Source organism: Thunnus albacares, chromosome 4 (assembly GCF_914725855.1).
Source record: "Thunnus albacares chromosome 4, fThuAlb1.1, whole genome shotgun sequence".
Classification (NCBI taxonomy): domain Eukaryota; kingdom Metazoa; phylum Chordata; class Actinopteri; order Scombriformes; family Scombridae; genus Thunnus; species Thunnus albacares.
The window spans coordinates 19,041,280-19,058,556 of NC_058109.1; the positions used below are offsets into that span (position 1 = coordinate 19,041,280).

The 17,277-nt window shown below is 39.1% G+C and overlaps 1 protein-coding gene across 1 annotated transcript; it reads left to right on the top strand.

Moving 5' to 3' along the window:
* Positions 1 to 5,334: 5,334 nt before the first annotated feature.
* On the top strand, positions 5,335 to 16,801 carry LOC122980114 (myosin heavy chain, fast skeletal muscle-like). The gene is made up of 40 exons (XM_044347843.1): positions 5,335 to 5,493; positions 6,076 to 6,291; positions 6,611 to 6,754; positions 6,847 to 7,003; positions 7,228 to 7,255; positions 7,468 to 7,579; positions 7,733 to 7,825; positions 7,905 to 7,968; positions 8,064 to 8,162; positions 8,251 to 8,354; positions 8,463 to 8,601; positions 8,703 to 8,821; positions 8,938 to 9,087; positions 9,197 to 9,367; positions 9,461 to 9,767; positions 9,852 to 9,925; positions 10,032 to 10,119; positions 10,230 to 10,347; positions 10,430 to 10,553; positions 10,656 to 10,792; positions 10,927 to 11,182; positions 11,288 to 11,530; positions 11,744 to 11,920; positions 12,004 to 12,149; positions 12,251 to 12,341; positions 12,425 to 12,814; positions 12,900 to 13,026; positions 13,277 to 13,395; positions 13,490 to 13,686; positions 13,773 to 13,956; positions 14,042 to 14,207; positions 14,391 to 14,515; positions 14,871 to 15,179; positions 15,270 to 15,473; positions 15,552 to 15,677; positions 15,754 to 15,924; positions 16,007 to 16,111; positions 16,207 to 16,302; positions 16,416 to 16,547; positions 16,671 to 16,801. The coding sequence occupies exons 2-40, from the start codon at positions 6,088 to 6,090 to the stop codon at positions 16,689 to 16,691; spliced, it is 5,817 nt and encodes a 1,938-aa protein (XP_044203778.1). The 5' UTR covers positions 5,335 to 5,493; positions 6,076 to 6,087; the 3' UTR covers positions 16,692 to 16,801.
* The last annotated feature ends 476 nt before the right edge of the window (positions 16,802 to 17,277 follow it).

The window sequence follows — 17,277 nt, forward strand, 5'->3', positions numbered from 1 at the left end:
ATAACCTGCTCAACTGTTGCCTGTTATCACGTAAAAAGTTCTCTAGGTTACGATAACTGCAAATCTTTCACTTGTGGTGATAATGTTACTCACAGTCTAGTGACCTTACAGTTTTTCTATGTGCTTCGAACATATGTTGCACTATGTCAAGTTGGGGTCCTGTGATCAAGTGTGACAGATTAGTGAACGACAACACATACTGATACTATTCTTGCTGCTTATGTAACTGTAAGTTAAAATATACTTTAAACAAATTCACTGGCTACTAATTTAGCTTTTTAGAATAAAAATGCAAGTAAATATAAAGAAATTGCAGCATTTTTCATTTCGCTAAATAGCCGATAATGAAAATACAACCTTGTCTGGGCAATAATCTTCCTTTAAAATGAATTTAACTTGGTGTGCATCACAAGCACAAGAATAATATTTTTTAATATAATATTTTACGAAAAAGGTAAAAAAAAAAAAAAAGGATCAATAATCATATTCTAATAGATTTAATTGGCAGATGTTTAAAATATTAACATTTATTTTAATTATACAGTTATTTCACTCTTCTAAGCTCTTCCACCGTTCTGCAATCATCATTAGAAATGAAGGAACACAAATGGTCCAGTTACTTTATTACATTTTACACTACAGTTTTACATACATTGTATTTTTATATAATCATTCGATGTATTTTCATTTCTGTTTGAGATCTTTGAGACCAAGACTTGTCGAACAATCATAAAAGTGACAAATTGTGCAAAAGTGGTTGATTATTATTATCTTATAGTCTTATTACCACACTCCTTTAAAATTGTGTTCATACATCCAATATCAAACATATCAGCTTAGTGTTAGAAGTTGTTGCTGCAGAAAGCTGATACAGTAAGATTTGACTTACAGAAGATAAACACAATAGAAATCTGGAAACTATAGAATTAAATTGACATAAGAATCAGTGAAACTGTTTATTATTACAGTTATATTTACTTCTAACACTGGACTCACAGTTATGAACACCTCTGCCCTTTTGTCAAACTTGAGACTTAAGACCACCAAGTGAGTGTTTTATATCAAAGGTTGTTCCACAATAAGACTTGAGGCAGTGACAAATGGCTGAGCTTGAGAGCATTGCTGAGGAGACAGCTATATTTGTATTTCCTTGAAATAAGCACACATGGGAGCATAAGAGATCAAGTATCACATTTTTATTGAATATATTGGCCTATTTTGTAGGGTGTGAAGTCCTCAGTATTTAGCTCCTAATGCCCTCTCCACATCTTTCCCACTTCAGTGTCATCTTTCAACAAGGAAAGAATGCAAACTACCACACATCATATAACATGATCCCCTTCTTGCCGCGTATGGGGGACAAACACTTGACTTAGGGGAAGGTCAAGCTACAAGCCTGGCCTTGTCTTCAGTTCATCTGTCAGGACACACAGTACAACAAGACCATTTAAAGAAAGGGTTTAAAAATACATCCGCACCCTTGAGACAACACAAGTGCCGGTCTCGAAAAACCTGGAGACAGAAATCTAATCACCTGTTCGCTGCAGATTCCGCATCAGACAATAGACCCGTAAAAGACGGTTATAGAGTTGACTTTTCTACAGGCAAATAAACCATGACACTTGATGAAGCACATTGTTCACGGCTTCTACAGCTACCGGCCATGTCGTACGAGCTGTAGGTCAGTGGTTCTCAAACATTTTCACCCCACTTTGAGAACAAGTGCTGTAGGTGTTATAATAAGACCAAAAACATCCACACTGTCACAATTGACATGTCAACAGTGACCGTTCAGCCTAAAGATGAAGCTGTCCTTCTCTTTTAACCTTTGACCTTCCGCAGCACTGAGGGGAGACAGGTGGGTCATCGTCTGATCCCACTCATTGACTGGTTATACTGTCAGAAATGCAGAGACGCAATCTGATATGGTGGGAAATATGATGGGTGAAAGTAATAAAAAGTGTTACTTACAGAAATGCAAAAGGAATGCAAAATAGTAATGATAAAGTAAGTAAGGGTAAAAAAAATAAAGTGATTCCTTTATCAGCTCTTGTTGTTATTTCTCCAAATCATTTATCAGTAGATATTTGTTTTGTAATTATAAAGCATGATGAAAATGTGAAAATAAAATTATAAATTTTAGGTGACTTAAACAAGAGCTGATCTCAACTTTACCTTCATCATTTGTGGTTTAAAGGTTTTTTTTCCATTTAATTTGAGTCATTTTTGTTACTTCTGCTGTTAAAACTGAATTTCAATTAAAATCTGAGGAGGTTTGTTGGTGGCTGTTGGTTGTAGTTTCACAAAATTTAGTCACATTAAACAACAAGTTAAATAAATATTACAATAAATATAAAATATCTCAATAGCAAACAAACCTCAAGTTGATTAACTACAAATTGTTTTAAATTCTGAAAACTATAAATTCATATGCAGTTTGTTCACATCTTAATTTTGTTACCTTTTTATAACAACTAATACCAAAACAATTAAAGAACCAAATCAAAGTTCAGATGCTGTAATAAGCTTATTTACATCATTATGTTTGTAAAAACTGGTCAGTTGAAAAACACAAAATGCAGATTTTATGTTTGAAAATAAATTCATACAGATAATAACGATACATATTAACCTTTAGAAATGTCCCTCTGGCAATATTTAGATAACTTTTTATGGCCCTGATAATGTGATGATGTGTGATAATGTCAGATGTTTGATACTCAAGGAGGGTTGAATTGCGTCCAAGTAGACTTGTTTGAAGATACTTGAAGACGTTTCGCCTCTCATCAACGGGGCTTCTTCAGTTCTAACTGACTGGTGGGGACCGGGTATTTAATTTCTGTGGGGTCGTTATAAAGGTCATTGAGTTAGAACTGAAGAAGCCCCTTGGATGAGAGGCGAAACATCTTCAAGTATCTTCAGCTAAGTCCAGTTTTACTCGATTCAAACCTCCTTGGATAAACATGACCTGGATGACTGAGCATCTTCACAGACATCAGATGTTTGAGGCAATCCCTAGAAAGCTGAAGACCTCTGACCTCTGCTTGAGCATAGTTTTAGGAGGGAAACGTCTGTCAGCGATCTGAGCTTTAGGATTATCACACCCTCAAAAAACAAAACTCCAACATCTGAGCCAGCCGGTCTCTGTGCACACAAAAGTGACATTTTGTAAGTTTGGAATCAGCTTTCAGGGCCAACAGTGGTGGGTCAGAGCTTGTTAAATCACGCTCTGCTCTGTGTTGGCACTGATGGAAACCTGACACTTCTGTCTTCCAGACAGCTCACTAAAGGTCATGTACACTGACATCAGAGGTCAGACAGTATAGACATGGCGAAAAACCATGTACTCAAGTTCAAGTTCAAGTTTATTTGTATGTCATCATTTCATACAAGTGCAAGTGTTTTACAAAACATTTAAACACATAAACAAAACCTACAAAAACAGAAAAGAAGGAAAGAAGAATGAAAGATCACAAAACTAAAAACAGCAGAGAGACACAATGTCAACCCCAACATAAGAACAGTAACAGACTGTAGACTTGTTGGAAAGTAATATGTTTAAAAATAGACTGAGGACCCTTACAATCATCACCTGTCTGTTCCTTCATGCCTAAACTATTCCACAGTAATCGCTAAAATTCTTTGAGATAATGAGCTATTAGTCACAGGACTGCTGTTCTTAGACAAATTTAAATAAAAAACATGGTAAAATCAGAGAGTTTAAACTCTCTTGCAACTGCCTAAAAGTGTATTCAATCAACATGACATTTGTAATGATTTAAGGCAGACAAATGTGTTACATGTATCATGTGATATTTGTCTAACTCAAAAAGGTGTATGAGTGATGTTGACACTCTAGTGACATTTGTAATCTTAGCACATGAACTCAAATATAGGCAGTGCTCCAATATTTTCACCACTAGTTGTTATGATTAGATAATTAAATACTTTGAATGTCATTTTTGTTACTCAAGGTGGTGTAGTGATTATTTTTTTAGGGATTTCATGCTTAGTTTTTTGCATAATTCTTCCTCAAATAAATATATTATAAAACAGTCAGATGCTGTGATGTTCTTATTTGCAGCAATGGCAGAAATGTTCATATGATGTGGTCATGTTAGACGTAACAATGCATGAAGTGCTTGATTTATGATGGAATTTTGTATAAAAACGAACTTCAAGGCAACTTTTTCATAGGATGCAGTTATCTTGTTTTTCTGTATACATGAATATCAACTGGATGCGCGAATATAAGAACAGAGGAAATTAAAGAGCTATAAATATGAATATTGTTACACTTTCTATTGTCCTTCCTCCCTACAGAACAAATCTAATTAAGTGTGGGATTTCATAAAAACGCAGACCTCGGCAAGCGTCTCTGCTATCATAAGGTATCATCATTTTCACAAGTTCTTAGATTAGCAACAGTAAGGCCTAATTTTGCTCCTTTGTCACAGGAAAGACTTGCAAGGCTTCTGCAACAGAATACCAGTGACATATGAGAGCTTCTCCACGGCTAAAGTAGGATCCTCTGCAGTGCCAAGGTGCATTAAGGAGATTACTGTAAAGACCAAAACAATGTCTGAACTTCAGAAACCGATACGCCTGCCAGAACAATGTTTAGACAAGGTTAAAAAATGCGGCATTATAAGTGTCTTGATCTATTTATACCCTTTTAAATTCAGTCTTCAGTTTAACAGTCTATTGTGTGGCACCATAGTTTACAATGAGACGTGTTTTATGTGTTCTCTCTAAAGACATCATTGTTTCTATTTAAAACAATCGATTCAAAGAGAATACAATTCTAATGTGCGTCTGGGGAAAACATCACATCAACACTCAGTTCATGTATGTTTTAGTTGGTAAAGCTCGATTAATCTGGTGATGACAGCAAAAGGGAGAGCTGGACATTTATTCTCACTAATTAACAGTAATCACTTTGTCATTCAAAGAACAGTCTTTGCATTTATTTCCAATTTAAATTCTTATCATTGCATTAAATTTGCCACTGCAAACTGATGATTGTGAAAGTTAAAGACATAGAAGTTTCATCTGTTTGTGATAAAAAGTGATAAAAAGATGAGAAGGATCAGATCAGAGGCAAAAATACATGAGCAAAGAGCATAAAACTACATGACCAAATAAAGAAAGCCACTACTGCTGAGTGAACACTGATCTCTCTATATAAGAAGGAGGGCTAGACGCCCCCAAGGACTGACAGGCGACGAGTCAAGGTGAGTGACTTACAGTCTTTTATTAGAATGAGGAAAGCCAGCAGCTTAATGAACAATGCAGGGCATGACCACTTATTCTCAGACACTAGAAAGTTAATGCAGAACTGTTGTGTTTATGCCAGGACTTCAGCATACAGCAAGTTCATTTTTAATACAGAATAGTTTAATTACAGTCATTATACATTTAAAGTATTTGTGTTTCTTTCTTCAGAATCCTCATCAGACCATCATTATCTGTTTTGCTGGGGGAGGGAAGAAGGTAAGTTATTTCTTTTTCTACTTTTCTACTGCAAACTGTCTGAAGACGTTTTTAATCAATATCTCAGTACATGTGCGAAGACTTTTTAAAACCTTGACATCTTAATTTAACTTTTGTCGTATGTGTGATGATTAAAACGTTAATTAACATAGTCAATTATGTGCATCACACTCAATTAATGGAGTCTTTAAATAAGTAAAGTGAAACTACTATTATTTTGTGTGTTGTTTATGTTATTGTGTTGTGTTTTTTCTTATTAACACTAAATGTGTAATACTTAATAACAAAGAGGTTGTATCACAATAAAGATAATATACCATTACTGGAAAATGAAAAGATGATGCTGTTCTGTCACAAACTGTAAATGTAGCTTATGTTTGTCACTTTTTCATTTCACTTTGAATACACATAACTAAGATCTAATGATGTCCATTTTTCTGTGTTCTTCATTTGTGTCTAACAATCAGATGTAAATCAACACATACACACATCCCCTTTGTTCATTAGTAAGGTACCATCATAAGTGAAGATAAAATTGTGACAGAAATATATGACGGCTGTCTTGTTTTAACTTACTTGCAGTAAAGGGTCATCATGAGTGGGGACGCAGACATGGAGTGTTTTGGCCCGGCGGCTATTTACCTCCGGAAGCCAGAAAAAGAGAGAATCGAAGCTCAAAACACTCCCTTTGATGCCAAAACAGCTTACTTTGTGACTGAACCCAACGAGATGTACCTGAAGGGGAAACTCGTGAAGAGAGAAGGTGGCAAAGCCACCGTAGACACTCTCTGTGGAAAGGTGAGAGCGGTGGCAATGAATTTAAAAATTAATGCAGCTTGTCATAGGAATGCATTTGGTTCACATCATTTTAAAATTCACAAATGTTTGTCAGCGTACATCTGGTCCTGATCTTTGTATGTAGAACTGTGTTCTCTGATTTGTTAAAAATTAGATTAAGTGCATGTCTTGTGATTGGGCAGCACATATTCAGCACATAATTTCTCTGTAATCAACTCTCAAAGGGAAATGTAAACACTGATTCTTGAGTGCCATGCATAGTGACCATGTTATAACTTAACTGTTCCTCTTTTCTGTCCCTTTTCCATCTCTGTGGCAGTCTATCACTGTAAAAGAAACTGAAGTCTTCCCCATGAACCCTCCAAAGTTCGATAAGATTGAGGACATGGCCATGATGACCCACCTCAGTGAGCCTGCTGTGCTGTATAACCTCAAAGAGCGCTATGCAGCATGGATGATCTACGTGAGTCTGACCTGATTAACACATAAATAGCTGAAACTTATTAGCACTCCAGGGGAGATGTGTGTCAGTAACAATCCTCTCTGTCTTAACAGACCTACTCTGGTTTGTTCTGCGTCACTGTGAACCCCTACAAGTGGCTCCCAGTGTACGACTCAGTGGTCGTATCAGGATACAGAGGCAAAAAGAGGATTGAGGCACCACCCCACATCTTCTCCATCTCTGATAACGCCTATCAGTTCATGCTCACCGGTATGTAAGAAGTGTGCCAATAGGAAGCAGCAATCACAGCATCTTTGAAAATGAACTTTTAAGATTATCCTTTGCACATGTGAGAACATACTGTGTAGTTAACAGAAACCCTTTTTAAAAATATGAAATAACTTAGAGGATGGTATTACTCCACATTATTGAAACATATTTTGGCAATACCAATAAGGTAAATAATCTTAAAATATGTTTTCCTCTTTTTACAGACCGTGAAAACCAGTCTATCCTTATCACGTATGTATGCCTCTTTTACACTGTTTTATAAATGTTTCACCCAACACACAGTGAGCCTGCAATTAATGTAACTGCATGTAGAAGGAAGGTTTTCAGCACTTTTTTTTTTCACATAAACTCAGCATGAATTGCATCATTGGTCTGAGCAGTTCTTTCTTTGTTTACCTAAAACAAGTAGATTCAGGTGCTAATTGACTTCTTTATGCTTCAAGTGGAGAATCTGGTGCAGGAAAGACTGTCAACACCAAACGTGTCATCCAGTATTTTGCCACAATCGCAGTGGCTGGAGGAAAGAAAACTGAACAAGCTGCAGGCAAAATGCAGGTATAAGAACACATCCTTTCGTAAATGTCAGCACAACAGCAAAAATCCTTTAATATATATAATATTACTGAAAAGAATCAACTTAAGTTGTGTAATGTGATCTGCTGGTTAGCCACACTGAATGTGTGAATCTGACTTGTTTCCTTAATAAAGGGGTCGCTGGAGGATCAAATCATTGCTGCCAATCCCTTGCTGGAGGCTTATGGTAATGCCAAGACTGTGAGGAATGACAACTCATCCCGCTTTGTAAGTGTTTGTTAATCTTTTTAAACAATATCAGAGTGCAAGAAGTTATAATTCTGATTCACAGTCTTCTTCCAAATAGGGTAAATTCATCAGAATCCATTTCGGAACAAGTGGGAAGCTGGCCTCAGCAGACATTGAAACATGTAAGTCTAGAAATGATAAAGCACATACTTCAGTTTATACCTTCACCTCAATGAACAAAACTTACGGGTCTCTTACTGTAACAATCGATCGGCAGATCTGCTGGAGAAGTCTCGAGTTACGTTCCAGCTGTCTGCTGAGAGGAGCTACCATATCTTCTATCAGCTCATGACAGGCCACAAACCCGAACTGCTGGGTAGGACTTTTTGACTTTTTAAAGTCATTACCTGCCATATATTTTATGGTTACCTGCAATAATTAATCACACATTTTCTTTTTCTCAGAGGCTCTCCTCATCACCACCAATCCTTACGACTATCACATGATCAGTCAGGGTGAAATCACTGTTAAGAGTATCAATGACGTTGAGGAATTTATCGCCACTGATGTAAGAAGATGATAAAATCCATACCATCATATAAAACTGTGTGAATTTGTGAATGTTTTCATTTGCTCCTTGAAAGCAGACTCCTCTCTTTTCTTTAAATACCCGCAGACTGCCATTGACATCCTGGGCTTTAATGCAGACGAGAAGATAGGCATGTACAAGCTGACCGGAGCTGTGGTGCATCATGGAAACATGAAGTTCAAGCAGAAGCAGCGTGAAGAGCAGGCTGAGCCTGATGGCACTGAGGGTGTGTTGTTCTTTTGAACACTATCCAACAGTCATGAAACAGATTCTTTTGCATTTTCTAGTGAGTGAAAATCTCATCGGTTCCTTTTCTCTTCTTTTCAGTTGCTGATAAAATCGCATATCTCATGGGCCTGAACTCAGCTGACCTCCTGAAGGCACTGTGCTACCCGAGGGTGAAAGTCGGAAATGAGTTTGTGACTAAGGGTCAGACAGTCCCACAGGTAAAATGTGCTCATGTAGTCTGATTGTATCATAGCTCCGTAACCCCTGAAACATTTTTTATTGTTTGTTCTTCCAACATCTTTATTAATGTTGTGTCATTCATTTGTATAAACAGGTAAACAACTCTGTCATGGCTCTCTGCAAGTCTGTCTATGAGAAAATGTTCTTGTGGATGGTTGTCAGAATCAACGAGATGTTGGACACAAAACAGCCGAGACAGTTCTTCATCGGTGTCCTGGATATTGCTGGGTTTGAAATTTTTGATGTAAGTGTGTTGCATTTGCATAAAGGACTTTGTTTATCGTTAAAGACGTTACTAGGGATTGTAACAAATTAATATTAAATTGTTTAATTTTTCTCTTTTTAAAAATCAGTTCAACAGCTTGGAGCAGCTGTGCATCAACTTCACCAATGAAAAACTGCAACAGTTTTTCAACCACCACATGTTTGTCCTGGAGCAAGAAGAGTACAAGAAAGAGGGCATTGAGTGGGAGTTCATTGACTTTGGCATGGACTTGGCTGCCTGCATTGAGCTTATTGAGAAGGTACTACAGGAAATATTTTTTATAATGAACACAAAATAATTATCTATATATAGAATGACAAGACAGAATTTCATTTTGTGTTACCATTTACAGCCAATGGGCATCTTCTCCATCCTTGAAGAGGAGTGCATGTTCCCCAAGGCTACAGACACCACCTTCAAGAACAAACTGTATGACCAGCATCTTGGTAAAAACAAGTCCTTTGAGAAGCCAAAGCCAGCCAAAGGCAAAGCTGAGGCTCACTTTTCTTTGGTGCACTATGCTGGCACTGTGGACTACAACATCAGCGGCTGGCTGGACAAGAACAAGGACCCCCTGAACGATTCAGTTGTTCAGCTCTACCAGAAGTCTTCAGTCAAACTGCTGGCCTTCCTGTATGCATCACATGCCTCTGCAGAAGGTACATTCTGCTATCTATCTATCATGAGATATTAAAATTTAAAATGCACTGAATTTATTCACATCAATGTCATTCCTCTGACAGCTGAGAGTGGCGGTGGTAAGAAAGGTGGCAAGAAGAAGGGAGGTTCCTTCCAGACTGTGTCTGCATTGTTCAGGGTAAGATGTGACAGAAATAACATAATTTGGCAACAGTGATGCATTTTATTGCTTTTATGTCTATTTTTGTGCCTTTTGCAAATGTAATGTCCTTTAATTTCTTCAGGAGAATTTGGGCAAGCTGATGACGAACTTGAGGAGCACACATCCTCATTTTGTGCGCTGCTTGATTCCCAATGAATCAAAGACACCAGGTATGTACTCTTTGTCTCAATGTTATGGTTAATAAAGTAAAAAAGACCAGATGACAAAGATGAATCATGTGTTTTGACTGTTTTTCAATTAACAAATGATTTTATTAAAGGTCTGATGGAGAACTTCCTGGTCATCCACCAGCTGAGGTGTAACGGTGTGCTGGAAGGTATCAGGATCTGCAGGAAAGGTTTCCCCAGCAGGATCCTCTATGGTGACTTCAAGCAGAGGTAGAAATATTGATAGTTATTGATTAGTGTTTACTTACTTTCAAATTAGTGAGTTCTAACTGAATAAAATCGTTACTCTTAGATACAAAGTATTAAACGCCAGTGTCATCCCAGAGGGTCAGTTTATTGACAACAAGAAGGCCTCAGAGAAACTCCTGGGCTCCATCAATGTGGACCACACTCAGTACAAGTTTGGCCATACCAAGGTAGACACTCCACACACTCCCTTGAAAACACTGCAACAGTTTAAGACAAACTGGTAGAAAGAAGCATCATTGATTAATGACTTAATAATTATTGACTCTCAGGTGTTCTTCAAAGCCGGTCTGCTGGGTACTCTGGAGGAGATGAGAGATGAGAAACTGGCTGAGCTGGTCACAATGACTCAGGCTCTCTCCAGAGGTTACCTCATGAGACGAGAGTTTGTCAAGATGATGGAGAGGAGGTAAAGTGTTTGTTACTGATGTAGTCTGACATTTGCTGCTAGTTAGCAGGTAAACTAACTTCAAACCCTGTTTGTCTGAAATTTAAGATATACAATAAAATGCTCTAACTCACAATTTTCTTTGGTTTTGTCAGAGAGGCCATTTTCGCCATCCAATACAACATCCGCTCATTCATGAATGTCAAAACATGGCCATGGATGAAGCTTTACTTCAAGATTAAGCCTCTGCTGAAGAGTGCAGAGACTGAGAAAGAGATGGCCCAAATGAAGGAGGACTTTGGAAAAACCAAAGACGAGCTAACAAAGGCTCTGGCGAAGAAGAAAGAACTTGAAGAAAAAATGGTTTCTCTGCTGCAGGAGAAGAATGACCTCTTGTTGCAAGTGCAGTCTGTAAGTTGAATCCCCACACCATGTCCTCCTTTGTGCCTATCCACTAAATGTCCTACATCAAACTGATTTAGCAATGACATGAACCTGCTTGCATTTACTTTTTAGGAAGGAGAAAACCTTATTGATGCAGAGGAGAGGTGTGAGGGGCTCATTAAAGCAAAAATCCAGCTTGAGGCCAAACTCAAAGAGACGACTGAGAGACTGGAGGATGAGGAGGAAATCAATGCTGAGCTGACTGCAAAGAAGCGGAAGCTGGAGGATGAGTGCTCTGAGTTGAAGAAAGACATTGACGACTTGGAGCTGACCCTGGCCAAAGTGGAAAAGGAGAAACATGCCACTGAGAACAAGGTTGGTGTATTATTCACAAGGCCTTGAAGTCCACTCTTTGGAGAACACCAACCTGTACTAAATGATCTTCACAATATTGCCAGTATAGGTTAAAAACTTGGTTGAAGAGATGACTTCTCAAGATGAGACCAAGATCTGTCTTTAACAATACCTTTTTACTTCAGAGTAGATTAAAAACCTCATGTTTACTCAAATTCATATAAACTTTTAAAGGTCAAAAACCTCACAGAGGAGATGGCCTCTCAAGATGAGACCATTGCCAAGTTGACCAAAGAGAAGAAAGCTCTCCAAGAGGCCCATCAGCAGACCCTTGATGATCTTCAGGCAGAGGAGGACAAAGTCAACACTCTGACGAAGGCCAAGACCAAGCTGGAACAGCAAGTGGATGATGTGAGTCACCTGAATTTTAAAGCAAATGTTGACCATGAATGTGCCATACCAAAAGTTTTATTTAACATCCTTATCCTTGATAGCTTGAAGGTTCCCTAGAGCAAGAAAAGAAGCTCCGTATGGATCTTGAGCGAGCTAAAAGAAAGCTGGAAGGAGATCTGAAACTGGCCCAGGAATCTATAATGGATCTGGAGAACGACAAGCAGCAGTCTGATGAGAAAATCAAGAAGTAAGAAATAAAAAAAGCAACCCACAATTCTACAAACAAACAATTCTATAAGAGGATCTACTAAAACACAACTTTAATGCACCGACTTTCATCCTCTCCAGGAAGGACTTTGAGATAAACCAGCTCCTGAGTAAGATTGAGGATGAGCAGACTCTTGGGGTCCAGTTACAGAAAAAGATAAAGGAACTTCAGGTATAATTTGGACAAGTGTCAGTCAAAGTAAAATAACATTTAAATATCTTGAACAATTTTCAGTTAAACCATGTCTGTTTTAGGCTCGTATTGAGGAGCTGGAGGAAGAGATTGAGGCTGAGCGGGCAGCTCGGGCCAAGGTGGAGAAACAGAGGTCTGATCTCTCCAGGGAACTCGAGGAAATCAGTGAGAGACTGGAAGAAGCTGGTGGAGCAACAGCTGCTCAGATTGAGATGAACAAGAAGCGTGAGGCCGAGTTCCAGAAGCTTCGTCGTGATCTTGAAGAGTCCACCCTGCAGCACGAGGCCACCGCTGCAGCTCTCCGCAAGAAGCAGGCTGACAGTGTAGCAGAACTGGGGGAACAGATTGATAACCTTCAGCGGGTCAAACAGAAACTGGAGAAAGAGAAAAGTGAATACAAGATGGAGATTGATGACCTCAGCAGCAACATGGAGTCCATTGCCAAATCAAAGGTGAGAGTGCTATGATTTCATACAGGGAGCAAAAAAAAAAGGTAATATTTTTGTCTTTATACTAATAAATGTTTTCTTTCACTAGGCCAATCTTGAAAAAATGTGCAGGACATTAGAGGATCAACTAAGTGAAATCAAATCCAAAAATGATGAGAATGTTCGTCAACTAAATGACATTAGTGCACAAAAAGCAAGACTTCAGACTGAAAATGGTATGAACGTATGATAAATCTATCCTCAAATCAAATTCTTAATGTCCTCCCATTGTTTTTTTATGTATGTATTATGTATCTCGAACAATCCCTGCACTCAGAAACACATTTGAGGTTTTGTTGCACACTACACACATCAGCATGATGCTAATGTGTTCATAATAAGTTGTAATTTTCTTGGTATCATTTTCTAATTTTCTGTTGTCATTTTGTTCGGATGCCCACTGAGTTACTAAATATCTTTGATTAGGTGAATTTGTGCGTCAAATGGAGGAGAAAGAAGCTCTGGTGTCTCAGCTTACAAGAGGGAAGCAGGCTTACACTCAGCAGATTGAGGAGCTGAAGAGGCACATTGAGGAGGAAGTTAAGGTAACAGTATATGAAATCAGCAGGATAATCACAGAGGAAAAGTCCACCAGACGATTGATATCAAATATTAATCAGGTTCTTGTTTGGATGGTAGGCCAAGAACGCCCTGGCTCATGCTGTTCAGTCAGCTCGTCATGACTGTGACCTGCTCAGAGAGCAGTATGAGGAGGAGCAGGAGGCCAAGGCTGAGCTGCAGCGTTCAATGTCTAAGGCCAACAGCGAGGTGGCCCAATGGAGAACCAAATACGAGACCGATGCCATTCAGCGCACTGAGGAGCTTGAGGAGGCAAAGTAAGTTATTACAATTTTAGCTTCTTCTACACACTAGTAATGAGTTTAAGGTATCATAAAGTTCGTAAATCAAATGTTCTTAACAGGAAAAAGCTTGCCCAGCGTCTTCAGGATGCAGAGGAATCCATCGAGGCTGTGAACGCAAAATGCGCCTCTCTGGAAAAGACAAAACAGAGACTGCAGGGTGAAGTGGAAGACCTGATGATCGATGTAGAGAGAGCTAATGCTCTCGCTGCTAATCTCGACAAGAAGCAAAGGAACTTTGACAAGGTTAGATATTTTTTCGTGTACACCTGCACTGATGACTGGTAATGTGAGATTCATTTGAAAACTAAAATATTTGTTGTTCTTTCAGGTTCTTGCTGAGTGGAAGCAGAAGTATGAGGAGAGCCAGGCGGAGCTGGAAGGATCTCAGAAGGAAGCTCGGTCACTAAGCACTGAGATTTTCAAAATGAAAAACTCCTATGAAGAAGCTCTGGACCAACTGGAGACCCTGAAGAGGGAGAACAAGAACCTGCAACGTAAGACAACGAATCTTGTTTGTGAATTTGTTTTTTTATTTTCCCAAAGTTTCATACTCTAAACACAAAATCAGTTTATCTGAAGTGTCTCCATTACTTAACTACAATGTTTTTTTGGTTTTTTTTACATTTTTACATTGGTTAATGCTCTAAAATCTATACAATGGTAAACTTTTCCAACAGAGGAGATCTCAGATCTGAGTGAACAGCTTGGAGAGACCGGTAAGACAATTCATGAGCTTGAGAAGGGGAAGAAGACAGTGGAAGGTGAAAAGTCCGAAATCCAAACGGCCCTGGAGGAAGCAGAGGTAAAACTCAGTCATCACATCAATCATTATTTTTTATAGTTATAGTGACAGTAGAACTGCCTTGTCCAAATCATTAAGCCATTGTACAAGTGGAAGATGTAAAGAAAACTGAAACATAACATTTTAGACCAAATTTATTTAAAAATATGAAGCATAGATATAGAAACCTAAAGTTCTGCTGAAAGAAACTGTTTACTTATTAGCAGAGCTCTGGAGAATAGTTGTGCAAGACTCATCCTGCAAAGGTGTTAGACTTGACACATCAAGAGCTATTTCTCTTCACTGTGACTCAGCCTCCATTTCTGTATTTTTAATGTTCTGTGCTTTAGTTGATAAAAGTCACACTTGTTCACAGGCCACCCTGGAACATGAGGAATCCAAGATTCTCCGTGTTCAGCTCGAACTCACCCAGGTCAAGAGTGAGATTGACAGAAAACTTGCAGAGAAGGATGAGGAGATCGAGCAGATCAAGAGGAACAGTCAGAGAGTGATTGAGTCCATGCAGAGCTCTCTGGATTCTGAGGTCAGGAGCAGGAATGATGCCCTGAGAATCAAGAAGAAGATGGAGGGAGACCTCAACGAGATGGAGATCCAGCTGAGCCATGCCAACCGCCAGGCTGCTGAAGCCCAGAAACAGCTGAGAAACGTCCAGGGACAGCTTAAGGTACATCCACTGAAAAGGTTCTGACAGAGCAGCTGAATGTAAGAAAGCAGTTGCTGATGTACAGTATCTTATCATTCTTTTACAATTCAGGATGCCCAGCTTCATCTTGATGAAGCCATAAGAAGCCAGGAAGACATGAAGGAGCAGGTTGCCATGGTGGAGCGCAGGAACAACCTGATGCTGGCTGAGATCGAGGAGCTGAGAGCTGCTCTGGAGCAGACAGAGAGAAGCCGCAAAGTGGCTGAACAGGAGCTGGTTGATGCCAGTGAGCGTGTGGGGCTGCTGCACTCTCAGGTACTCTCAAGGGATGACAAACAAGTTGTTTTTTGGTTTGAACACGTGAAAGTTAATCATTGCTTTTATTTTAAATAGAATACCAGCCTTATCAATACAAAGAAGAAGTTGGAGGCTGACTTCGTCCAGGTCCAAGGTGAAGTGGAAGATGCTGTCCAGGAGGCAAGAAATGCTGAAGAAAAGGCCAAGAAGGCCATCACTGATGTAAGTCAAGGTGATTTAAATATAGCTCTTTACACCTTTGTGGTGTTGTGCTGCAGTCATGGTTATTGTATTTCAGGCTGCCATGATGGCAGAGGAGCTGAAGAAGGAGCAGGACACCAGCGCTCATTTGGAGAGGATGAAAAAGAACCTGGAGGTGACGGTGAAAGACCTGCAGCACCGTCTGGATGAGGCTGAGAATCTGGCCATGAAGGGTGGCAAGAAGCAGCTCCAGAAACTGGAGTCCAGGGTAAAGATGGATTTGCTTACCAAGCTGATCTCAACTGTTGATTTAACATTCAAATTTAGTAACAGCAGTGTTCATGTGACAGGTGCGTGAGCTCGAGGGCGAGGTTGAAGCCGAGCAGAGGAGAGGAGCAGATGCTATCAAAGGTGTTCGTAAATATGAGAGAAGAGTGAAGGAGCTCACCTATCAGGTAGGTAGTTGTTGTTTTTTATCTATTGCTTGTTACAGTTGTCTGACAGCTGTGTAGATGAATACATTTTAATCATGAATTAATTTTAACTGCAGACTGAGGAGGACAAGAAGAACGTTGCAAGACTTCAGGATCTGGTGGACAAGCTGCAGCTGAAAGTGAAAGCCTACAAGAGACAGTCTGAGGAGGCTGTGAGTACATGCAACAGAAACACACAACTTCTCTCTTCTTGTAGCTACCAGACAAGGTAACTCTTCCTACTAGTCTTCATGGATGTTGACTTTATTGTTGAATTACCTCACAGGAGGAGCAGGCCAACACTCACCTGTCCAGGTACAGGAAGGTTCAGCACGAGCTGGAGGAGGCTCAGGAGCGAGCCGACATCGCTGAGTCCCAGGTCAACAAACTGAGGGCAAAGAGTCGGGAAATTGGAAAAGTAAGTAACACACACTTGCTGAAGCATAAAACTCAAGCAGTGAGCTGCTGTGACTGTTTTCTTTTTAATTCAAATGGGATTTTAAATGGCATTCATTCTTTTTTTTCTCTCTCTCCATTTCAGGCAAAAGATGCAGAAGAATAAGCTGAAACCTCTATGAGAGACACAAATGAGAATCATAAAATATGATTGTTCATTGAAATGCTCTCACTAAATGTTGTAGATCTATATTCAATAAATATATGTTGTCAGTCTGCTGCCTTCAAATGTTTCTTTGCACAAAAAAACACTGGGTTCTAGGATTGAAGAAAGAAGTGTAGGTGGGAGTTGTTGACACACTCCAGGACTAAACATTAGATAAGTGTGTTGTGTCATGGGTGAGGGGTTATTGAGTTCAGGTGTGCTGTTGTTGAGTCCAGGATCTGAATCCACAATACAAAATCTGGTCCATGTTTGCCATGTTTTTACACAAGCTGTAAAAGAAACACTCTTCTTCTGTTGACGTTATTTGCTTAATTCTGATATTCAACAACTCGTTCATACTGTGTGAAAATCCAAATGTCCAAAACTGATTTTCACCTTCATCAGATCAGCAAAATGTCAAATTTCAGTCACATGACAGAAACTATGAGTGAATAAGCATCTGAATACAAATATATCAGGATAAAGAAGATATGACCCAAATCTAGTACAATTATGGAGTGAATGAGGCCTTTAAGTGTACGTTTAA